At 41.1% G+C, this 25,816-nt stretch overlaps 3 protein-coding genes across 15 annotated transcripts in view; 2 read left to right on the top strand and 1 right to left on the bottom strand.

Moving 5' to 3' along the window:
* ITPR2 (inositol 1,4,5-trisphosphate receptor type 2) overlaps positions 1 to 11,143 on the top strand; it is a 495,967-nt gene extending 484,824 nt beyond the window's left edge. For both annotated transcript variants that reach the window (XM_050746648.1, XM_050746649.1), the window contains 2 exons: positions 8,503 to 8,664; positions 9,356 to 11,143. In XM_050746648.1, the coding sequence (XP_050602605.1) occupies positions 8,503 to 8,664; positions 9,356 to 9,442 (249 nt within the window). In that variant the 3' untranslated portion in view covers positions 9,443 to 11,143. The remainder of the gene's footprint in view (positions 1 to 8,502; positions 8,665 to 9,355) is intronic.
* MED21 (mediator complex subunit 21) overlaps positions 1 to 25,816 on the bottom strand; it is a 1,150,573-nt gene that overhangs the window by 701,481 nt on the left and 423,276 nt on the right. The window lies entirely within an intron of this gene.
* BHLHE41 (basic helix-loop-helix family member e41) overlaps positions 1 to 25,816 on the top strand; it is a 348,201-nt gene that overhangs the window by 119,217 nt on the left and 203,168 nt on the right. The gene's annotated exons all lie outside the window — the stretch shown is intronic.

Genomic DNA, 25,816 nt, shown 5'->3' with positions numbered 1-25,816 from the left:
CAGTCTCTACCTCCTAGGCTCGAACAATCCTCCCACCTCAGCCTCCCAAGTAGCTTGGACTATAGGTGTGCACCACCACACGCAGTTAACTTTTTAATTTTTAGTAGAGATGAGGTCTTGCTATGTTGACCAAGATGGACTATAGGTGTGTACCACCACACCCAGTTATTTTTTTAATTTTTAGTAGAGATGAGGTCTTACTATGTTGACCAAGATGGTCTCAAACTCCCAGGCTCAAGCAATCCTCCCACCTTGGCTCCCAAAATTCTGGGATTATAGGCATGCGCCATCACACCTAGCCTTAGTGTTTTAATTTCAAAGAACACAGCTGTATCCTTTCTCTGTCACCTGCAGTCCCTGATACTTGTTAAACAAGACTATGTTTTCTAACCCATTCCTCCTCCCTCATGAATGCAAGGCCCACATCTGAGCCTCTGTGAGAACCAGTTGTTTTGTTGCTCACAGTCCTTGTTGTATACAGGTGGGTGTTCACTAGAAACTAGATGAGGAATCCCAATGCCAATGTCATGGGTATCTCCTGATTTTTTTAGATAATGCCTAATCTGCCCTCAAGGCCACCATGTTGATGCAAAGGTAAGAAGCTCATCATGCCCTTACTGAAATTGAGCAGAGGTGCTGGGGTCCATGAGACACGCCCCCATAACCATACCCCATAACCAAATGATTACTTCAACTTCAGAAAGAATTCTTGTTCCAGATTATTTTCTAGGTCTAAAGTTCTAGGAAAGAAGAAATGCTGTCTTTCCCTGAGGGATCTTCCAGTAAGTAGGCAGTAGCAGCATGACTTGTGTGGCTTTTGAGAGCCATTTCTGCTGATGTCTTCAGACCAAAAGTGCAAAGAGAGGAATGCAATAGGTCATGCTGAGGCTTTGGGGAAATGCTTATGCTCCTCAGCCTAGAAGGCTCTGTGAATGAATTTTAGAATGGAAAAATGCAGTATAAACATAAAGCTCAGGAAAGGATGGTAACCAAGAAAAACCTTAGGAAATGGTCTTGTGACAGCACATTCTAAGCATAGCCATCAAGTCTGTGGGCAGAGGTGAAGGTACATATTAAATGGTTTACTGATACTCCATTACAATACATAGTACATTTTGTGGATTGTTCTTTATTAGCAGTATTTCAGAGCATTCTACAAAATCACAGTGAATGTCAACTGTTGCTGCACTTCTATCAGTACCTGCACGTGCATCCATGATACCATGCCTAGAGGATTTGTTTCCGATTTTTAATAAATCAACATTTAGCATACCCCAGAAGAAGAAATCAAAGGGGGCCCAAGGTATAGTAGCTTCTGTTTGGAGATTTACTATAGTCTTTGTTTTCCTTAGCAAGTTCAGAAGCTAAGCATAGATATCTCCATTTGACATGCAGAGTAGTCTGGTGCAGTGACAGGATACACGCTTTTCAATCAAATAGGGTGGAGGCCAAACCCTGGTTTAGCCACTAACACCACCTATATGACCTTGGACAAGTAACTGATCCGCTTGCCTCAGTATTGTCATCTGCAAAATGGGATGGAAATAGTCCCTACCTTATGGAATTGTGGGTATTGGTCATAGCATGATTAAAATGTGCCTGACATTTGGTAGGCAGCCCACAAGTAGGATATGTTACTATGATGTAGAACCACAATTCTTGCTTTCTGTAGCTTACCTACAGTCAGCTTTTAATATGTACTTAATAGAGCTAAAAAGACCAAGACAATTTCTCCAATGTTCGGCTAACATAAGTCAATCGCATTATTTCTTAATCTCATTCTGATATGGAGAAAAATTATTACATCCTTTATATTTTCTTGAGCCAGTGGACAATTAGGTAAGAATAGGGATAGGCTATATAAGAGCTAGTCCACGATGTAATATGGAAGAACTTGCCCAGAAGTGGGAGTCAAGTGCAGGATATTTGCTGCTATTGTGCCTTGAGACCTCAAGGAAACCTAAACTTTCTAGGTTTCAGGCTAGGCATTTGCAGTATACTGGGTGTGGGCTGTGTGGTTTTGAGGCTGCTTCTAGCCAAAATGCCATGTTTCTGTTTGCTCACTTGGCGAGCTCAATCTTCTCTCAACAATTTGGTTTTTAAAGCTCTTTACATCATTGTTCACAGAATGACGAGCTGGAAGAGACACAGACACCACCTAGGGTGACAGTCTGATTTTACAGATAAAGAAACTGGGACTCAGAGAATAAGGCTTTCTTCCTCCTTATATCTTATTGCTAGATTTTGCTAAGGTAAAACCAGAACCGGGGTGTCCTGACTCATAGATTGGTGCTCTTTCCATCATACCCCCATTGTCTTTTCCCACAGATCAGGTATCACATTTAAGAACCAAATATGAAAACATAACACAGCTGATTTTTTTTTTTTTAAGACAGAGCCTTTACTCTTGTAGCCAAGGCTGGAGTGCTGTGGCATGATCTCAGCTCACTGCAACCTCCACCACCTGGGTTCAAGCGATTCTCCTGCCTCAGCCTCTTGAGTAGCTGGGATTACAGGCACCCGCCACCACACCTGGCTAATTTTTGTTATTTTAGCAGAGACAAGGTTTCGCCACGATGGCCAGGCTGGTCTAGAACTCCTGAGCTCAGGTTATCTGCCCACCTCGGTCTCCCAAAGTGCTGGAATTATAGGCAGGAGCCACCGTGCCTGGCCCAGCACAGCTGACTTTTGACACTTGCAACCTAATCATTTTATTGAATGACTACAAGGTTTCTACACTTCTATCTAATGGTCTTTTAATCACTCAGAGAAATAGATAACTATTAGAATTTAGGGATAAAAGGGTATGGTTGACATAGTGTGTGAGCCCTCAAGGGACTTCTCAGGGACATGACGGTTCATCTTTGAGTTTTGCATTTTAGAATCTTTGAGAAGCTCTGGATTTCCCCTCACCCACTTTCTAGGACCATACATTATAGCCTCAGAATCTAACAGTTAATCCACATCTTCCCTGACTTTATAGTACCCTGTGGTCAAATATGTTTATTCCTGGTGAAGTAAGGAGATTATTTCATTTTGACACAAGTCATCATGGGAATCTAATAACCATATGCATGATCACAAGATGTACATAGCATGCATGAGTAAATCAAGAAATAACAAACCAAATCAAACTGCTTTGTTAGATGGCATACATATTACAAGTTGACATGGAGAGGAAGTGGTGTCCTGTTAACTAGTATCTTCTCTGTGTGTCTGTCCTATGGTTCTGGCTCAGGTTAAAGTCGGATTTACCTTCCTCTTCCCCTGCTCAGATTGAGCCTTCTGTGGAAGCCATAAGAACAGAGAGAGAAACTTCTGAGTGTTTAGTTGGCAGCTACTTTCAATGGAAAAGCATATTCACCATTTAAGAATGCTGCTGTATTGGAGTTAATTTTCGTGAAAAGAATATACAGTAATCCCCCTTCTCCATGGCTTCGTTTTCTGTGCTTTCAGTTACCCACAGTCAAGTATAGTCCGAAATGGTAAGATATTTTGAGAGAGAGAAAGAGACCACTTTTATTACAGTATATTGTTTTAATTGTACTATTTTATTATTAGTTATTGTTAATCTCTTACTGTGCCTAATTTATAAATTATCCTTTATCATAGATATGTATATATATGAAAAGTCATAGTATATCTAGGGTTCAGTACTCTCCACAGTTTCAGATATCCACTAGGGGTTTTGAAATGTATCCACTTCAAATAACGGGGAATACTGTACTTTCTGCAGTAATTTTGAAGAAAAATCAGTTGCGGAACTGATTTTTAAAAGACTGCTTTCTTTAAAAAAGAGAACAGAAAGCAATCAATTTAAGCTGGGTTTTTTTTCCCCCCATTGTAGTGAGAAATGTAAAGCATTCAACTCAAGTCTCTTAAAAATTAAGAAAAGGAACCATAAAATGTCCAATATTAAAACAATTTTTAGTTGTACATTATATATTTGTCTCAGATTAAGATCAGCAGATATACAAGGGAAGGGAGGAGTGAAGCAAGAAGCAGAAAAGTAGGAGAGAAAAGGCTGAGAAACAAACCAAAATACAGACGATACAAGGAGTGAAAGAAAGATTAGAAAAACCAGAAGAGGGTTGGAAGACAGGATAATATTTAGGAACGAAGAGAAAGGATGACAGGACTGTGTAGCTTTTGCACTTAAGCACAGCTTCTCATTACTTTTATCATCCTTTGTTTGAAGTCTTACTCTCCACCTATGAACTACACGCTCCATAAGCATGAGAATTGTGCTGGATTTTGCTTACTATTGTTTTCCCAGTGCCTAACAGAGACATAGTAAACACAGCAAGGATTATTAGGTGAATGGGTGAACAAAGAAACAAATGAAAAAAGAGAGTATAGGGAAAGGGAATTCTGTGGCTCAAATGACACCAGCTATGGTCCACTGAGAGCTACCATTGTTTCCTCAAAAGCAAGAGGCCGTGGACTTGGCTTATCCTGGCCCCTGAGATGCTTGCAATAGTGTTTCTTTGGAGGCAGCTTTACAAACGCTCACACATTATCTGTGAGAGTTGCAGTCTACTGTTAGAACAAGGTTTTGCATCTGTTTCTTTCGGAAACTTTTTGAAGGTTGATGTTTTCACCATCCCTCCCGTTCCTGGTACCTTCTTACCCCAAGCCCAGTCTGTGATGCTCCCAAATCCTCCTGCCCCAACAGCCCCTCTGGAATCCTTGTCCTGTTGTATGTTGAAAAAATCTCTCCCAGAACGCTGCTTTCTTGGCTCTCCCAAGACAAGCCCTGTCTTAGTCCGTTTTGTGTTGCTGTAACAGAATACATGAGACTGGGTGATTTATAATGAACAGAAATTTATTGGCTCACAGTTCTGGAGGCTGAGAAGTCTATTTTCAAAGTGCCCGCGTCTGGTGAGGGCCTTCTTGCTGCGTAATCACAGAATAGAAGGTGAGGGGGTGAGAGAAAGAGAGGACCGAACTTGCCCTTTTGTTACAGCACCAATCATCACCCCCATGAGGTGGAAGTTCACACATTAGCCTCATGGTCTAATCACTTCCTGAAGGTCCCACATCTTAATACTGTTACAATGCCAATCAAATTTTAAAATTAAATTGAATTTTGGAGCGGACAAGCATTCAAACCATGGCAAGCCCCGTCTCCTTTAGCTCCTTGGTGGTAACTGCCTATTTTTCCCAACCTGTCTGTATTAAGAGCCCTAGAAAAGGGTCAGCACTCTGGGCTCCTCATCACCAAGAAATCAACATACCTCAAACCTCCCAAAAAAATGCACTTTTCTAGTCCTTCCCATCCTATCCTTTAATACCTCCTGGTCACTCTTGTTTATTCATACAGATTTTAGCCCTTGGCCACCCACAGCCTCCTCATCTACCCCGACTACTGACCTGCAGGATGACTTCAGGAGTTTTGTGCACAATTCATCTAAAAATTAGCCTCTGCAAATTCTGTGATTTTTTTTTAATGGTGGTAAAATATATATAACACACAATTTACCATCTTACCATTGAAGTGTACAGTTTTGTGGCATGAAGCGCATTCATACTGTTCTGCAACCATCACTAATCTATCTCCAGAAATTTCTTATCTTCTCCAGCTAATGGTCTGTATCCATTAAACACTAACTTCCCAAGTTCAGTGATATTTACTTTTACCAGGCTTAAGGCACTCTCACCTCAAAATTTTTCATTTCATAAAGTTGTTTTACCTTCAGAATTTTAAATTTTGTTATTTTACTTTCTGTCCACAATCTCCTGTCTTGCCAACAGACCATGGTGCAGACAGATCTGAGTTGGGATCCCAGCTAATCCAGTTACCAGCTTCATTTCTTAATCTATTTTGTGTTGCTGTGAAGAAATATCTGGGACTAGGTAATTTATAAAGAAAAGAAAGTTATTTAGGGAATGGTTCTGAAGGCTACACAAGAAGCATGGTGCCAGCATCTGCTTGGTTTCTGGTGAAGGCTTTTGTGCTGCATCAAAATATGGCAGAGAAGGGCCAAAGAGGAAGTGGGCATATGCAAAAAGACACCAAACCCTAGGGGCACTCTGGCTTGTAACATCGCACTCTCACAGGAACTAATCCATTCCCCCGAGAACCCATCGAGCTCCTAAGAGGGAGAACTCACCGGACGCAGTGGCTCACGCCTGTAATCCCAGAACTTTGGGAAGCCGAGGCAGGTGGATCACCTGAGGTCGCAAGTTCGAGACCAGCTTGACCAACATGAAGAAACCCCGTCTCTACTAAAAATACAAAATTAGCCAGGTGTGGTGGCGCATGTCTGTAATCCCAACTACTCAGGAGGCTGAGGCAGGAGAATCGCTTGAACCCAGGAGGTGGAGGTTGTGGTGAGCGGAGATTGTGCCATTGCACTCCAGCTGGACAACAACAAGACTGAAACTCAGTCTTAAAAAAAACAGTGATAGCTCACTTACTACTGTGAGAATGGCACCAAGCCAATTCCTGAGGGATCTGCCCCCATGACCCAAATACCTCTCATTCGGCCCACTTCCAACACCGGAGATCAAATTTCAACAGGAGGTTTGGAGAACACAGACAAACCATATCTAAACCATGGTACCTCACTTTCTTCAGTTGTAAAATTCACATAATAGGTAATGTAAATTAATTTTAAATTCACACATTAATGTGTGAACTCCCTTAAACCTTGATCTTTCTGATGCTCATCCCAGGGAGACACAACATGCTGTATCAGTCGAGCTTTCTATCTCATCTGCACATCCATCTGGGCTGTGGGTGAGCAGCTGGACCAGCCACACTACCGTGCAAGCATTTCATGGATCCCTGTTAGGTTTCCTCTGCTCTTCCCCCACAGGCCTATTTCAGATCTTTCCCCTTTGCTCCATCTCCCTACCCAGCCAGTCTTCCCTGTTTCTATAAACCAGAGTCCTTAACACTTTAATGATATTAGAACCACACACATTCCCTGAGGTCCTGATTTGGTAAGAGGTGTTGGGGTGGGAATCTGCAGTTTTCAAAAGCAACCAGGGGATTTCGGTACACACAGTGTGCAGCCCACTGTTTGTGGAGGGCTGTCCTGACCCATAAGCTCCTTGAGAGCAGACACACAGTCTTATCTGACTTTCACCCCTAAATACCTAACAATAGATGCTGAAGGATTGATTGAATGAATGAATCTGTCACTCTGCACTTCAGAGTAAGTTACTGTTCGCCTTTGAAATGCTAATTAGCTACAGCTGTTTAAATGCAGTTTAAAACTCTTCAATATGTTTTATCTTTAGTTCTTTATCAGCCCTTTTCACTGCCATTGGGGGCAGGGAACTATAAAGAACTTGTTATTCTCTGCCTAGCAACAACAACAAAAAGCCAACCCAAGGGCCAGGTAAGATTGAGCCTGCAGTCTAGAGATACACAAATTGGGCCTTGCCACTGTCACTTAGGGAAGAACACTGATGACTCTCATTCTAGGGATTCCACAGGCAGAGGCTGTTGTAGCCATTTCAGTGGACTTTTCTGGAATGGAAAGAGTTTCAAGCACAATGCTCACTGCTAGGGATGTTAGGAGAAGGTGATTTAGAGAAATAGGTGGGTAGACAGAGACAAAGACTGGCACACCCCGTCAATGCTGCAGAGGCTTCAAATCCCAGCTTGGCCATTTACTAGCTTGTGACAAGTGTAATGAAACTCAGAACCTCTTGTTTCCTTATCTGTAAAATGGGGACCACATGATTTACCTTGCGGAGCTTTGGGGAGGATGGAAAAATGTCATATAAGTAATATATAGTGATTCTATGATGTTAGACAATTGAGCAGAGTCTTGAAGAAAGCATCTGTCAGTCTCTACCACGATTGGAGGGAAAACACACACACACACACAACACCTACACCCAGGCTCCCTACAAAAACAGAAGTGGAACCAGCTATTGCCCTGTGGGGAAGTCTAACTCTTACCCATTGCAATAAAATATTTCCAAAGGGAGCAGACAGAGTAACCTCGGGCCATGCCCTCCCACTTCCCTCTTCCTCAAGTGGAGCTCGGAGGGAGGCAGAGCTGGTGGGGAGCCTTTATAGAGGAAGTGGGAGGTAAAGTAGTGTGGGTGGCTGAGGCTGAAACATTTCTTTCACCACCTTCCTATACCGTCCCCCACCTTCTCTTCTGTGCCAGGGGGAAAGAGAAACAGTGCATGCCTATGCTGTACCCACACACACTTGGATCTGCTCCCCCAGCCTCCAGATCCCACCTCATCATTCGTCATCATTCACTGAATGCCTGTAGCCCTCACAGTGCTTTCTAAATGCCTCAGCTGGAACCTCCCTGGGAGCCCATATAAAGTTTGCTTCAATATTTGGGGTCTTCCCCCAGCCCATGAAGACCAGCGTCTAAGCCCTACTTCAGCCCTTCCCTGTGCCTGGTTTTCTCTCTCCAATTTAAGTGCTAAGAGACTTTGGTTTATATGTTAATAATAATAAACAGCTATAGACGTTCTCCCCTTCCATACTTATTCCCCTATTCCCACACATTTATTTACTTTCAGGAGAAGAATTTGGATTGGTTTCCTCGGATGCGAGCCATGTCCCTCGTTAGCAATGAAGGCGACAGTGAGCAAAATGAAATTCGGAACCTTCAGGAGAAGTTGGAATCGACCATGAGTCTAGTCAAACAGCTGTCGGGTCAGCTGGCAGAGCTCAAGGAGCAGGTGGGTGCATTCAGGGAGACGGTGCTGGGTGGGATAAAATCATTCACCACCTCTGGTGAGGGGAGACAGAGGGTCCAGGGAGCCAGGTCATTAGCCATAGAGGATTGCAAACTCCGAGAAAGAAACCTCACATCGTACTGTAGAACCGCATCCCAGCAAACGGGGACTTCCACTTATCCCATCTCCCTGAGCCTTGTGCGACACTTCTCCTTCTGTGGAAGGGGGAAAGGAGAAAATGCCAAACTACAAGCATCTCTTTGCATTAAAAAAAAAAATCATTTTCTGCCATGATAGTAATTACTAAGCCCATGGAAAAGGCAGATCCTCATTAGTATCTGCCATTTCAATGCTATAATCAACGCCTTTATCATATAAAATTGTTAGTATTAGTAAAAATATCAACAGTAACCATGGTAGCTATTAAAATGACTGTGGTGATGGTGACAGCTATGTGACAGGCAAGATCTGTTTTCTAAAATGGCTCCTGCTTCCTAACCACAAAGAGGGGTTTGCTCTTTTTCTCTGATTATGGAAATTCACTTTAAAAAAAAATCCCTTTTTTGATAAATATATTCTATATGATGCTGGACAGTAGGTAGTTGGGGAATATTAACTCAAAACGGTTGTGGCCCACCAGCACTGGGTAAGAGCGAGAAAATCCGCTGAACACACGCTCTCTCTTTTCCCCCAGATGACAGAACAAAGGAAGAATAAGCAGAGACTGGGCTTCCTCGGATCAAACACACCCCATGTGAATCATCACATGCCACCACACTGATACCATGGGGGGAAGCCGTGACTAGCCTTTCATCAGTGTCCTGCCTGATCACTGAATAAAGAACTGAGATGGAGGGGAGTGAACAGTGCCTATTGTTGAAAAGTTAAAAACAACCAAGTGCCAAGATGTTGAGTGGGTTAGCTCTGAGAACAATTTATAACTGTGTTTTCATGGTTGCGAAGACCTAACCTCAAATGCATCTGCTAGAAAGCGTACATCACACATTCGCAATGCAACAGGAAGAAAAGGCTTGCCCAAAAGGCTGGAGAGGGCAGGGAGCATCAGGGTGGAAGGAGACACGGGGCAGAGAGAACTATCTTCTGCTAAATCGATAGGAGTCAGTTTTGTCTTAAATGCTGACTACAGCCACTGACATGGTTGGCTGGAATTTCTTTCTTTTAATTGTGGCATATAGGTTCGTGATACAAGAAGTCATACTTTGGTGGCTAAGTTTTCCTAAGGAAAATAACTGAAAAGATGAAAAGTGAGAGTTGAAAAGAGAAATGATAATGCTTCCAAACTGTAGCTGTCTCAGGGCAATTTCGTTATTTATAACATGAAGCACAATGGATTTACAGCTCTAGGAACTTAGTACTTTGGAGCTTTTGCCTCTCATGCTGACAACATAACAGAATGTGATTGCCTTCTCCGGATTCCGACAGGCTCTGTCAATGTGGAGCACAAAAGGAGATTTTCGTATAACTTGTTGAAAACGTGCTCTAAGTCATGGATAGGCTAAGATTTTTTAAAGATCTGGGGAAATAAAAAGCCAACAGTAAACCCCAGGAAAGGGTTTTTAGAGACCGTGTGCATGCTATTAAAATATATTGAGATTAATACATGAACATGCTTAAAGGTGATAGGAATTACTGAGAAACTTATGGTGGTGGCGTTGCCTTTTCTAAACCTGCAGTGAAAGCTATTTGACTCATGTTTGCTGTGCCTAAAGAATTGCTTCAGGAACTGAGCGTTTTTATTTATGGTATTCCTGCAGTTAGGAAAAAAAAAAAAATCCAAGAAATGTATTGAATACTCAAGAAAATGCTGCATTTCAATTACGTATTTAAAACTGTATCTGAAAGGGCTTTTCAAAATGTAGAAAGACAAAAACCTCTTATTCGAATTGTTTTTATGTTAAATCATGCACTCAGAATTTGTGGAGGGAGAGAACCTGGCGTGTTCAGGTTATTCTTAGAGACTACACGTTTGGAATAGCAGAGCAAAATGTGGATAATTAAAGTGTTAGGAAAAGAAGTGGTGTGTTGGGACCCAGAGCAATGAATTTTTGAACTGAAGCTACTGGTACTCCCCAGCACCACCTCATACTAAGAATTCCTCACTCTGACATGGTAGTATTTTTTCTGACCAGGAGTTGAAAGACCCTGACATTCGTGATCCAAAGATATAAGAAATTTTGATATGTCTGCATGTAGCACAGAACTTTGAACCTAACAGGCAGTCAATAAATACATGAGAAATTTAGCTGTCATTCAGTTACTCTTAATTCTTTATAAAACTTTAAGCGATAGCACATATTTGTTTGTTTTAAATGGCTTTCCCAAAATCAAAGTAGACTAAAGCAGCCATCTTTAAAATCCAGGATCATCAATGCTATTAACAGTATCAGGTTAAAAGTACACTTTAAAATATTTTAATCAGGCAGAGTTTTATGGATAGAGAATAGAAGAGAAAGGTGGTAAATACTGAACATATTCCAATATAGGAACCTATCTCTATTTTAGTACAAAATAAAATATTTCTGACATCTGAACTAGAGGTCAAGAGAATAAATTCATTTGTACACATCTGAGCAACCTGTCTTTCAGATGATAAAGTATCTAGCCTTTTCTGACACCATAATAGTTCATTTTGTAGAGAATAAGCCATTAGGTGTATATAATTGCTATGGGGGGGGGGGGGGGGGGGGGGGGGGGGGGGGGGGGGGGGGGGGGGGGGGGGCTACTAGAAATGACCTAATGTCCCCAACCACTGTGTAGTGGCAGATCACTGTTTCACAGCGTATTTTCTCCTAAGGAAAGTATTCAAAAGAGACTGCAACTAACAAGACTCTTATTTCATCAAAATTTAAATATTTCTTAGTTGTATTTTTAATGCCTCTTTCTTTTCTGCCTAAATGCTTAGAAAAGGCACTTTTCAGAACATCAAATTCCTAATGGAGAAGATAATGGGGAAATTTGACATTTGATATAAATTTATATTTGTTATGTGTATGTTTGTTAATGCAACTGGAATATTTGACCTAGGTAAGTATCAGTTAACATCCTTGTATTTATATAGTGACATCAAAATAAATGCAATCATCTTGGACTTTGATGTTAAGGGAGATTTTGAAAAAAATATTTAGTTATTTAAAATCCATATTGGTTCAAAAATATTAGTTTCTGCTGAATAATATTTTTAATTTCAAAAGGGTTTTGTTCCCTCTGTACTCCATTCTGAGGCTCAAGAGCTTAATGCAAGTATGTTTTCTGAGTTAACACTTTTAGATGAGAAAATGCTTGTATCATATAGGACTATAATATAAATAAATAATTTATATGTATGCAAAATATATCATATTTTCTACCCCTTAAAAAGTTAAATTAGAAATGAGCTTATTTTCTTACACATCAACATTTTTCTGTTGGTAAAGAGGACACAACTTCTAGGGATTGTTAATAATATCAGGAAGATATTTCATTCATCAGAACTAATTGTGTGCTTCTTCCCATATTCTCAGCTCATAACTCCCTGTTTTGGCTGCTGTCTTTATTTTACAATTGTTTTATTGCAAACAGCAAGGCAGTATGGCCCACACTCAGCCCCCAGCCCCCAGCCCCCAGGACTGAGAATGAGTGGGGAGGCTGGGGAGTTGGTGAGAGAAGGTGGAGATAGGGATTTCTGCTTCCCAGTACTCTTATCATTAGAGAAAAGGAGGGGTAAATATTACCTAATAAGAAGAAAAAAGCTTATTCTTCAGGGACCCAGTAGATTGGATATAAGCAAGTAAATATCGCACAGGCATCATGATATAACAGTTGATGGACCCCAGAGATACCCCTTACCCATGCAGAGAACAAAGCTGTGTGGAAGAGCAACTGCCATAAGATGGTGTGTTCCCTCCAGCGGCTGTTAAAGCCAACCTGAATCACAAATCAGCTATTTCGACCTACAGACCCATTCCAATATGCTGTGATACACGACACGGTGCACCGCAGAGGAGACTGACACCTTCAGCACAAACACAGATGCCTGCGGGAGCTTGGCAAGTCACTGAATTGCACGAAATTGTGAGGGGCACACCAAATGCAGGGATGGGGAAGGCCGTGGGAAGCTCTGTATTCTCAAAGTTTGACAGCTAGTTCTGGTTTGTAGAAAATGCCTGAGGCCAGTAGAGGCCCTGTAGTCACTCATTGCTGCTGTTTCTGATATAATTATTGAGAAAGCTATCTCATTTAATAGAAGAAAACATGCACCATCAAAACCAGAGAGCCTAACGTGCATGTGAAAATCGAGAAATCTGAAAACAAATCCAGGTACCCTTCTCTGAACTGGAGTGTTTCCACAGACTTGAATAATTTATGAAATTATCACACCAGTACTTCTCATATCACCAAGAAGACTTTCTATCCTGCCGTAGAGGGTTACTATATTTGCCTAAAAACACAATTCCAATATATGTCAAGGGCAGATAATTTATAAGTAAATGTTAATAAAATTGGATGTGTATAACTTTTTTGTTTGCAATACTTTAACGTGTTTATTTCTAAGTAATAATGTTTCTAAGTAATATCTGCTTTGGTATGAAAAGGCATTATGATTGCTATTTTACAGAGCAAGACATTAGTTATAAAAAATTTGGTGACTTGAACCACACCGATGAGCTAATCCAGATGGACTAGTGTCCCTAAGGCTTATTGGGATTTGGCCAGTTCCCCAGTGTACCAACTCGTACTGGTGCATCACATGGTGTCTGATGGCCTGCTTGAGCTCAGTGGGCACAGACCATTGGGTGGCTTAGGATTTCCTGATTCTTAACACGCACAGCTTTAAATGATACTTCCCCTCAGAAGAGAACCGAGTGTGCAACAGCTGAAGTCAACATGGGTGGCACAAATCACATGCACTCTAGAAATAGAATTCTTTACTCATATGGGTATTTTCCAGTGTGCCACAGTTCCTTGAAGTAGTGTGGAAACATTTGTTTGTTTTGTTTGTAATCAGAGGAAAGGTTGGGGGAGGGCAATTGGACAGGGAGTTCCTCTTCTGGTGAGAGTAATTGGCACGAAGAGCGGGCAGTAGTGTGCATGTGGGGGCAGTGTGGTGGAAGTCCGCAAGTCACCCTTCCTTTGCCTGGTCAACTGGGGTGCTTTGAGGAAGTCCTAATGTTCAGAGAACAACTCCAGGCCAGAATGTGTGTACTTCAGCCTCACCTATGTTCCTCACCCACATCAGAGGTGCTGGCATCTCACACAGCGCCACATGGCAAACAAAAACAGACACCAAATATGATGCTGGGAGAAAAATGTATAGAAACAGAGATAAGTTGTTAAACTCAGTTTGACTCTGTTTCACAGAAAATGATGGCTTTTACTGCCTCAGTGTGGGTTTCCCCCCAGATTAGCCTGTTCCCCTTTAACTCTGGTCCTTGGGGCAAGATCAGCTCCAGGGAGAGTGGCCGTACTCACAGATGTGGGAATGTGGCCACAGGCATGGACTTCCTGTACGATCCACCCCAGACATCCGTGCAAAGCTCCCCTCCCCTCAGGTCTACTTGCATAGGACAGAGCTGCTTCGAATGCTCTAATGACTGTGCTTTCTGGTTTTTCAGTAATAATTATCTTCACTTTGGACAATTATATCCTCCCTTCTCTATACCATAACCCACTCCCTCTTCTCCTTTTACGTGGGTCAGGTGTATCTTTGTGATCTTGGCCTTCTAAGCAGTAAATTCAAATAAAAAGTCTGTAACCACAATACCTTAAAATTAGGCCCTGCAGTATTAAAAATATGAGTGTACAACTATCAGTTAGGGTTTCTCAGGGAAACAAAATAGGTATTGGTATCATGGGCTGAAGATTTTATTTTAGGCATTAGATACCATGCAGTTATGGTAAAGAACTCTCCGGAAGGCTAATGCTTCTGTGTCTGGTGGAAAGCCTGAAGTCACTGTGAGTCAGTGGGGCTGGCAGTCAGGAAGGAAAGCTGGGTATGAAGCAGGAGAGAGCAAAGATAAGCTAGAACTCATGAAGACAAACCAAAATTTGCATCTAGCTCTCACCACCATACTGCGGTGGTGCGGATGACCTAAACTCCATAGTGCGGATGACCTAAAAACAAAGCTGGCACCCTTCCTCATGGAATTGCATGTGCATCTGGCCCAGGACTCAGACGAGCTGAAGGAAGAGATCTCATGTGAGCTGGAGAACTGTAGGCTAGCTACTGCCCACACTGACAGAGTGAGCCAGGAGATGAGGCTGGGTGTTGCAGCGGCACCTGTTGCCTGCTACTTCTGAGCTTAGTGACTGCATCACTTCCACCTTCCAAATCTCATGAAGATATCTCCTGTGGTCATATCTAACGTGTAACCCTATGAGTAAGGGAATTCTAGGAAATTCTGTAGTTACAGGTTAACTAGTCATAGTTCAGAACCTCTCCACTGAAGTAGACCTCAGTAGTGATACCCCTTTGCCTAGTTTATGCACAGAAGTCACACTTCTCAGCACCCATTGCAATTGAGTGGCAACACATGGCTACTTCTCACCAGTGGATTGTGAGGCCAGCTGACAATCTGAGGTTTCAAAAGCCCCTATACGGCCTTCAGTTCTTTTCCTGCCACATCAATCATGGAGGCCAAGATGGAACCACCCTAAATCCCTGAGATTTAAATCTCTGAATCATTGAAGGGAGCTACCTTGAGACCTACAGCAGAATTGGTGAGAAATAAACTTTTATGTGTTAAGCCATTAAAATTCAAGGATTTTTATTTCTTTTTGGTTGTTAAATAAATGTATGTGATAACTTGTTACTGCAACATAACCCAGCCCACCTGACTAACACAGACATATGTATTAGGCATCAGGATGTTACTGGCGGAAGAGATCTGAGTTACCCTGAGTTACCGGCAGCGAACCTGTACAGATCTGCAGCAACCTCAACTCTTGCCTTCTCGGAAGAAATAATTCAACTGAGGGGCATAAAGCAGAAAAAAGGACTGAGGCAAGTTTCAGAGCAGGAGTAAAAAAGCTTTAGAACTGTAAGGAAAGGAAGCAAAGAAAAGAAGGAAAGTATAACTTGCAAGAGGGCCAAGTGAATGACTTGAGAAACCAAGTACGTAGCTTGACCTCTTGACTCGGGCCTACTTCCAGGATTTGCCTTACTTCTCCCTACTCCTGAGATCTTATTGGGAAGCTGCTGATCAGTTTCAGGTGTTTTCTGTGCATTGGGAAACTGCCTTTCTCTGGCGCTGGCTGTGACCAATTATTACTCTAGAGAAATAGTTAACAACTGCCTGACCATCACCTGATGGTCGCCCAGTGCTTTTGGTGTGTGTGTCAGGCTGGGGGTCCTCTCCTGCCCTGCTCATACATGACTAGCTACCTACTGTAATGAGAAAATCTCTAACTTCTGGGATTTATCCAAGAGAAATGTAAACTAAGAAAAAGATCTATACAGTTGTACCTTCGTATTTGTGGAGTATTGGTTCCAGGACCTCCCCCGCCTCCCACTCCCCTCGTCCCCCGCCCAGATATTGATACTGAATTCCACAGACGTTCAAGTCCCTGATATAAAATGACATAGTATTTGTATACAACCAACAAACCTCCTTCTGTGTACTTTAAATAATCTCTAAGTTACTTATAACACCTAATACAATGTAAATGGTATATAAGTTACTGTTATGCTGTATTGTTTAGGAGATAATGACAAGAAAAAAGTCTGTACGTGTTCAGTACAGATGTAAACATTCATTTCTTTTGCCAAATATTTTTTATCTGCGGTTGATCGAATCCACAGATGCAGGACCTACAGATACAGAGGGCCAACTATGTATACAAAATACTCATCATATTATTATTTATAATTTAAAAATTGAACACAGTCCAAATGTCCAGCAACTTGGGTGTGTTTAAAAATTTATCATTCAGACATAGGCTGGAATGTTATGAAACCTATGAGAAGTATATAAATTGAGGCAATACTGGAAAATAGGCAGAATAAATGTTTTAAATGGCTACAAAATTGTATATACACTATTATCTTCATGATACAAAAAAGCCAACTTCTCCAAAAAATTTGAACAGAATATATTGCAATGATATTCATTGTAAAATAGCTATAGGATATACATTTTCTTTTTCTTTACTTTCTAAACTTTTTATCATTTTAAAAATTGCTTTTATAGTTTAATAATAACATTTTTTTAAAATAAATGAAGATCCTAATGACTAAAATCCAGCCAGTATTTCCTAAGAACAAGTTCTTCCAAACTCATTTGCATTTTTATAGGATCACTAGAATTGTAGATTAAGTAAATACCATAGCCACAGTTTAAATTGATTTCAACAAGACATTTAAGAAAAGTTTCCATGATGTTCCTGTTGACAAGATAGAGAAATTTGTCCTGGATGACAATGGAGCTTACCAATTTGCATGCAAGTGAACAATTTCGCTTAATATGAGACTAGAGTAAAATATCCTTGGCCTGCTGTTAGATCTCTGTCCTTGGCTTTTCCCAACCAACATTTATTTAAATGTCTGGAAGAAAGAAATAGCAAAATTATAAAATGTGGAAATGACATAAAGTTGGAAAGTAGATTTAACATGATTGATGACAGAGTAACAATAATATCAGAAAACTGGAACAATGAACAAAGCTGTTCTGAAGAACTTTAACTGAAAAATGCAAAGTTTAGCTCCAAAAAGCTCAGTTTCATAAATATAGGATAGAACAGATAGCCATTCATGTGAAAAACAAACAAATACTGAGATTTTTGAATAGCCTCTACCTCCATGCCTGTATATTTATTTGTCTCAACAACTATTTATTTAGTACTTGTTATATTTAAGGAATTTTTCAGTGGTCCAGGCAAGACAGGATAATGGTTTTATCTTAAGGAGTAGGCTCTAGGGACAGAAAAAGGAGTTGGTTGCAAAAAGTATTCAAAATGATGAGCTTATCCTTGGATATGTGAGTTTTAGTTATTTTAGAGACATCCAGGAAGAAATATTTGTTTGACCGTTGGATATATAGGTTTGGACTATGAAAAAAAAGGGCTAGAAATAAAAGATGACAGAGTCATCGGGACATACATGGTAATGAGATCAAAGGAACAAATGAATGCTGAAAGAGAGAGTAGATACTAAGAAGAGAAGTTTGGGGACACAGCCCCAAAGAAAATCTAGCAAGAAATAGTCAATAAGAAAGAAAAACCAGAGAGCTAGTGAGAGAAAAAGAAATGATGTTTCAGAAGTTAAGAGAAGAGTTTCAAAAAGATGTAGAACTTCCAGGCAAGTAAGCAGGTAGACCATCAGAGCCTGATTAGCTCCTCCTAACTCTATTCACAAACATAGAAAACACAGAAAGGAAACCATACCTCATAGTAAAACATAAAAATAAAACATTTTAATCATTCATAAACTAAATAACATAATACCATTACTGAAGCTAAGAAAAATCTGTTAAGGAACTTTTCTAACTATATCTTTTAAAACACACTAGACATTCCATTCTGAGAATTAGTTCATGGATAGCTGAAAGAAAGAAACTAGGAGAAAACTTTGACTGATTCCCACAATTTGTCACTAATTTCAGGACACGGGCCACACTCAACTGGATAGGTGGCCATCCCATTTATTTATTTTTATTTTTTGTTTTTTTGAGGCAGAGTCTTGCTCTGTCACCCAGGCTGTAGTGCAGTGGCAGGATCTCAGCTCACTGCAACCACTGCCTCCCGGGCTCAAACAGTTCTCCTGCCTCAGCCTCCTGAGTAGTTGGAATTCCAAGTGTGTGCCACCACGCCTGGCTAATTTTTGTATTTTTAGTGGAGATGGGATTTCACCATGTTGGCCAGGCTGGTCTCAAACTCCTGACCTCGTGATCCCCCCGCCTTGGCCTCCCAAAGTGCTGAGATTACAGGCATGAGCCACCATTGCCCGGCCAGCCATCCCTTTTAACATGAGAACTATTTCTGAGTTCTTCAGTTCCAGTGTCAACTTCCCCTTTCTCCCTTGCATTCCCATCAGATCTTCTCATTCCACCTCTAAAGATAAACTTCCTGTACATGGCACTACAGGAAGTAGAACAGGTTAGTAGAGAAGCTAGGTGCATCTTGGCATATTTAATCAATGAAGGAAAGTGTTAGGGGCCTGGGTAAGATTTCTGGAACTAGTACTTGCTGGGCACTGTGGGTCTGTGTATATATATTAATGGAAAATAATGCACTGCCTCTGACTCTAAGAGAAGCTAGAATCAGTGTGGGATGATGCACTTTGGCTCTGTAAGGATTACTTATTGGGCACTGCAATTTGGGATGCCAGCCATGCATATCAACCTGCCTCAAACAAGAAGAGCAAAGAGGAACTCTGCATTCTTCTTCCTTCAGCATTGCTGATTGAGAGCACCCGGAAAGGTGGTGCAGAATTGCTTCAGTGTAGCGGGAGATGCACTAGAGAAGATAGCCTGGCCAGACTTTCAAGTCAGCCTTCACACAGTAGGGATGCCACTGAATATCGAACTAAAGGAAGTGGTGGCAGAAGAGCCTTCTCTGCATCTCAATTTTTTAATGCCCCTCTAAATTCGATTACAGGAAAACCTACAAATAGTGTGATAGAAGATTTTAAATGAGAAGCACATTACTATCGTCGTTCAAACTCACCTCTATAGGCTCAAATGTTCTGGCTTCAAGATACACAGCAGATGGCCATTTGCCTGTGCTACTCAACAATTTTAACATACTTCTACTGCTTCGACACATATATTGTAGTGTGTCCCTTTCTTGGCTTAACGCAGCAGGGCTGCGTGTAGGCATGCACACAGATAAACACAAGTAACAAATGCACTATATTACAAAGTGTTGAGACTGATTTTGTTTGCACCCTTCACAAGCTCATTATTCTTTACCCCCTGGGCTGGCTCAGTGAATGAACTATGAAGGCAGCCAACTCACACAGCATGATGGTCGATTCTGGGAGGGCCATGCCCCTCCCCACTGTCTCCTATCTAATTTGAACTGTCCATTATTCATTAGTCACTTTTTAAAATTCAATGTAATTGTGGAAGAATTGGGGATACAGTGGATAAATGGCTTTAGAAGACACTCTATTGAAAAAGCACTATTGGGAGGAGAACGATGACTGTGATATTCTGTCACTTTTCCATTAGATCATATTGGCTAATAGTCGATGATGTACCCCTAAATTAGGTAATTTATTGAGTGCCAACTCTGTGCCTATATGTTCTAGGGGAGAGTGGCAGGCAGGGAGTGAATCAAAAAGATATGGCATGTCTTAAAATGACATGCTACTGAGAGGTACAGGTGCACAGACAATTTTGAAGCCAGGTGGCAGGTGAGATAAGAGAGGTAGACTGTGGGGCCCAGAGGAAGGAGTTTGGAGGAGAGGAGAGAGAGGCTTACCAATGGAGAATTCATATTCTTATAAAACTAGTAACAGCTAACATTTCCTGTATGCGTCCTCAGGGTCAGGTCCTCTTTTAAAGACTGCACATGTTTGAACTCATTTAATGCTCATACAACCCCATGAAATAAGTATATAACTATCTCTAGTTTAAAGATGAGGAAACTGAGGCATGGGGTGGTTGAGCAATTTGCCAAAAGTTTCACAACAGGTAAGTGGGGATGAGAATAGAGGCAGTCTCATTCCAGAATCCATCCTCTTTGCCTACATTCTGTGTCCTAAAGACAAATAGAAGAAGCGGAATGAATAAAGTTCAAGGAGGAATGGGACTGTAGCTATTATGACTGCATGTTCTTGGCCCCCCACACCAAATTAATATGCTGAAATCCTAACCTGCAGTATGATGGTAGTAGGAAATGGGTCCTTTGAGGAGTAATTAGGTAGAGGCCTCATGTGTGGAATGAGTGTCTTTACCAAAGGACCCCACAGAGCTCTCTCTCTTTCCATCCTGTGACGATACAGTGAGAAGTCATCAATCTGCAACCCAGAAGAGGACCTTCACCAGGAACCGTATCAGCTGACACTATGATCTTGGACTTCCCAGCCTCCAGAACTGTGAGATATAAATTTCTGTTGTTTAAGCCACCCAGTCTACAGTATTCTGTTATGGCAGACCCAATCACTAAGACCACCGCAGTGCTGTTTAATATTTAAAGGATGGTAAAAGCAGGAGGAAAGCTAGGCAGCTCTTGGAACAGGATCATGCAGGATAAACACCCAAAAGAAGGGAAGTAATGAAGCCAAGCTCTGCCTCTTCCTACCTTTATTAACAAACATCCATCAGACCCAGGACCATTCCAGGCACTGAGCGAGGCACTGGGGATACAAAGATAAATAAAACAAGCATTGTTTTGGGGGAGCTCACATTTCAAGGATGTGACAAGCCAAAAATAGATTTTAATACAATGTGGTAAATCTAAGGGCAGGTTATAGAAGGCGCTGTGGGTGCTCAAAAGAAGAAGTTGCTATGTCCAAAGTGTTGAGAGAGCTTGTGAAGAACTGAATGGGAATTTAGAAGTGGCCAAGGAAAGGGCTCAGGGAGAGGGACCTGAAGTCATAGGAAGCGTGAAATCAGAGAGGAGAGAAAGAAACAGGCTTCATGGAACAGCCAATCAAAAGGGCCTTTGTGTCATGGAGCGGTAGCTGTGAAATTGTTCTAGATTATTATGCCGAGGAATAATGCGGGAAGCCCCAGAGCTTTTATATAGGAAGCAGAACACAATCATATTTAGTTTTAGGGATATGACTGAAGGAAGAAGGAAGGAAGGGGTGTATTAAGGTTCTCTAGAGGGACAGAATGAATAGGATATATATACACACACATATATATGTGTATATATGTATATGTATATATATGTATGTATGTATATAAAGGAGAGTTTATTAAGTATTAAATCACAGGATCACAAGGTCTCACAATAGGCCGTCTGCAAGCTGAGGAGCAAGGAAAGCCAGTTTGAGTCCGAAAACTGAAGAACTTGGAGTCCCATGTTCGAGGGCAGGAGGGATAGAGCATGGGAGAAAGATGTAGGCCAATCTAGCCTTTTCGCATTTTTCTGTCTGCTTTATATTCTAACCAGGCTGGCAGCTGATTAGATTGTACCCACCAACATTAAGGGTGGGTCTTCCTTTCCCAGCCCACTGACTCACATGTTAATCTCCTTTGGCAACACCCTCCAAGACACACCCAAGATCAATACTTTGCATCTTTCAATCCAGTCAAGTTGATGCTCAGTATTAACCATCACAGATGGGTTTGAGAGGAAGAAGCCATTAACAAGAAGTTCTGCCCGATTGAAGGTTGTTGCAAAGACCTACCCAAGAGAACAGAAGGCCTGTCCCAGAGCAGTGGTTGTCTGATGAATGAAAGTAAACAGACCCAAGAGACATGAATGAGGTAGAGGATTTTAGATCAATAATAAGTCAGGAAGGGAGAGTTTTTCAGGATTAGCTGAAAGTTCTAATTTGGGAGACAGAGTAAATGTCATTAGCAGGGAGAGAAAATTCTAAAGAGTGGTTATGTTAGTGACCTGTTGAGCTTGAGGAATCTACAAGGCATCCAGATGAGTATTATAGTACACTCTCTAATTGCCGTGGCAAAATAATATCATCATTTTGATTTCCTAACACCTTATTTGGAATGCCAGACAGCTTCACTGAAAAGATATGACGCATAGTGGATATTAGGTAATTGAATCAGTTCCTTGGATATTCTAGATAAAGAAGCAATGATCACAAAGTACTTTAAGTTCAGTTAAGAACCAAGGTTTGTGTTGAGTTTTATAGTACTATGACATATGTTGTTTCTTTTAATCCCTCCAGCAGTCCTAAAGGCAGGCAATATTTAATATCTTTCCATTTTTATAGATGAGGGATCTGAGTCCAAATCAGTTGTCTTAGTTACCACATAATGAGTAGCAGAGCTCCCGCATGACTACCTCCTTCCTCCTTTGCCTCCAGAGAGAAATCATCCTCCTAAGACTGCAGACCCACTGAGGGCAGGAGGGTGATCTTGTGACCTGACGCCAGGCACAGTGCCTAGTGTATGGTAGCATGGTATCATCTGTTTGCGGAATGAATGAATGGATGCCACACATCTAACATTCTAGAATTGTTTACCTTATCAAATAACATGACTACATCCTGAATAAATATCTCCATGGAGATGAAAAATTAAAGACACTAGCCAGGCAGTTTCTACTTGATGTGAAATAGCTGGAAGAGTGAGTAGATTCTATTAGTAAAAATAACAAGTATGGAGAATTAACATTTTAAAAATGAATATATAAAAAGATATTTCCATGTAATATAATTAATTTCCCAAACTACTAGCAGGAAGGCCCTTTCCTGTATCTCACCTGAACAAGTGTTTTTGTTGCTTGATTTCCAAGGGTGTGTCTACACATCGACTCTCATCACCTTCTCTGTCTGCCTCTCTCTATTTTATTGCATGACATTTTCATTGAGCTATTGAAATTGGATGTGTCAGACACATTAAAAGCAATGGCAGCTGTGGCAAGTTAGTTGATATATTTTAAAATAAACCAAGAGGGCCATGCAGATGTCAGGGGAATAAATTGCTCCGTTTAGCAACAAGTGATTTATTTAACCACTGTAGACAGGGTCCAAGGGAATGCCAAGCTGCATACATTTTGGTTGGGAAAAGCTGAGCTATTTTCTCAGAAATCTCTCCTGTGGGATCAAAATAAGAGTGGGAGAAGTTTATGAGAAGATTAATTAAATTCTTGATTTGGGAATGACCCTGAAGAATGAGTTTTATTTCCCATGTGCTTCAAAATTGACCTCTTAGTGTTTCTGCAGGTGAGACACGTTCTGGAAGCATCAGGTATTGGCAATAACCCTGACTTCATGGGTGTCACTCAAACTGCAGCAGCAGCATTTCTCTGTAGCTTGCCTTTGAGGGAAAAGTGTGATGTTTCCAAGAGTGTGATAAAAAAAATAAATAAATAAGGCCGGAGGCTGGGAATTTCACTCTTTCTTCCTCTCGCCATTCAACCTTGGCCAGGGACTGCTAGATACGAAGTAATCAATAAACGTGAATTGATTGGAATCTAAAGTTGCAGACGTGCGGCACAGCAGTGAAAGCACAGGATCTGGAAACAGAAGGTCCAGATTTGCATCCTGGTTCTGTCGCTTAATGACCATGTGCCCATGAGCCAGTTTCTGACCTTTCTTTGCTTCATTTTTCTCATCCATAGATGAAGATAGGAACAGTACTCACCACATACAGTGGATGTGAAGTTAAGTAAGTTACTGCAATCACAGAAGGGGTTCCACCTGCAGTGCTGACTTCACCTATCCACATCATCAGTTCTCCTGTCTATTGGTTCATTCCCCCAGCATACATATGTTGTACTCCTTTTAAAAAGAATCTGCGATCCTACATCCTCCTTCAGTTGTGACCTTATTCCCTTTCTCCCATTTACATCAAAACTCCTGGAAAATAGAGAGTAGAAAGATGGTTACCAAAGGCTGGGAAGGGTAGTTGGGGATTGGAGGAAGGTGGGGATGGTTAAGGGGTATGAAAAAAAAAATAGAAAAGAAAATGAATAAGACCTACTATTTGATAGCACAATAGGGTGACTATAGTCAATGGTAACTTAATTATATATTTTAAAATAACAGAGAATGTAATTGGATTGTTTGTAACTCAAAGGATAAATGCTTGAGGAGATGGACACCTCATTCTTCATGATGTGCTTATTTCACATTGCATATCTGTATCAAGACATCTCATGTACCCCATAAATATATACACCTACTATGTACTACACAATTTTTTAAACATAATTAAAAATTAAAAATACATAAAAATATATATATATATATTTTTGAGACACAGTCTGGCTCTGTCGCCCAGACTAGAGTGTAGTGGCATGATCTCGGCTCTCTGCAACCTCCACTTCCCAGGTTTAGGCTATTCTCCTGCCTCAGCCTCCTGAGTTGCTGGGATTATAGGCACCTGCCACCACACCCAGCTAATTTTTGTATTATTAGTAGAGATGGGGTTTCACCATGTTGGCCAGGCTGCTCTTGAACTCCTGACCTCTTGTGATCCCCTACTTTAACTTCCCAAAGTGCTGGGGTTACAGGTGTGAGCCACTGCACCTGGCCTGATAAATTGAATTTTAGAAACAATAAAAGAAATTCCTGGAAAGAATTGTGCATTTGCTCTTTGATCCACTCAGACTTTTACCTCCAGTGTTCAAATGAAACTGTTCATCCAAATCACCTGTGCCCTTCATCTTGCCTAATCTAAAGGTTCATTCTTACGTCTCATGAGACTCGATGTTTCAGCAGCATTGACCCATTCCTGACTCCCTCCATCATTGTTAAAACACGACTCTTTCCTTTCCTGGTTTTTTTCTCACTCCACTATTTGCTCTTTCACAGTCTCCTTTGCAGGCACCTTCTCACTGTAGTGCCCCTGGATCCAGTCTCTAGAACTCTTCTATTATTTTTCTACACTCCTAAGATCATTTCATCCAGTTTCATGCAGGATATAGAGATTTAGATACATGGCAATGACTCCCAGATCAGTGCCTCTACCTCCAGCTTTCTCCTCATTTTTCATATCTCCACTTACATGAATAATAGGCCTCTCAACCTTCAGACAGTTCAGTCCTCGTTACTCACAAATTCCATATTTACAAATTTTCTTATTCACTAAAATCTATTTGTGACCCCTAGATCAGTACTCATGGCAATTTCATAGTCATTGCAGTCACGTGCAGGCCTATAAAAATTTTGAGTCACCCGACATGTACGTTCCAGATGAGATGAGACAAGACATTCTACCTTCTTGTTCTAACCCTCACGATGTAAATAAACATCCTTTTCATGATCTATTTAATGCCACTCTTTTACACTTTTGTGCTTTTTGTTAGTGACCTTGTTCTTTAAAATGGCACCCAAGTCTTCCTTTGAAATTGCCCCACTTCCTACACCTTCATTATGTCAAGCCTAGTCCCAACCACGATTGCCTTGATTGTGGCAGTTACATCCTAGTTGGTTACCCTCCTCTCATCTGTAACCATGCCCGCTCCCAGCACACATAAGGCAGATCGTGTCCCTCCTCTGCTGAGAACCCTTCAAAGATGAGAGTCTTATGTGAAGCCACACTGTCATCTTTGTTCCTAATATATCATGGCATGC

The sequence above is a fragment of the Macaca thibetana genome, chromosome 11 (assembly GCF_024542745.1).
Source record: "Macaca thibetana thibetana isolate TM-01 chromosome 11, ASM2454274v1, whole genome shotgun sequence".
NCBI lineage: Eukaryota > Metazoa > Chordata > Mammalia > Primates > Cercopithecidae > Macaca > Macaca thibetana.
Note: the sequence above shows the minus strand (reverse complement) of the source record. Positions and strands in the feature narration are given on the sequence as shown.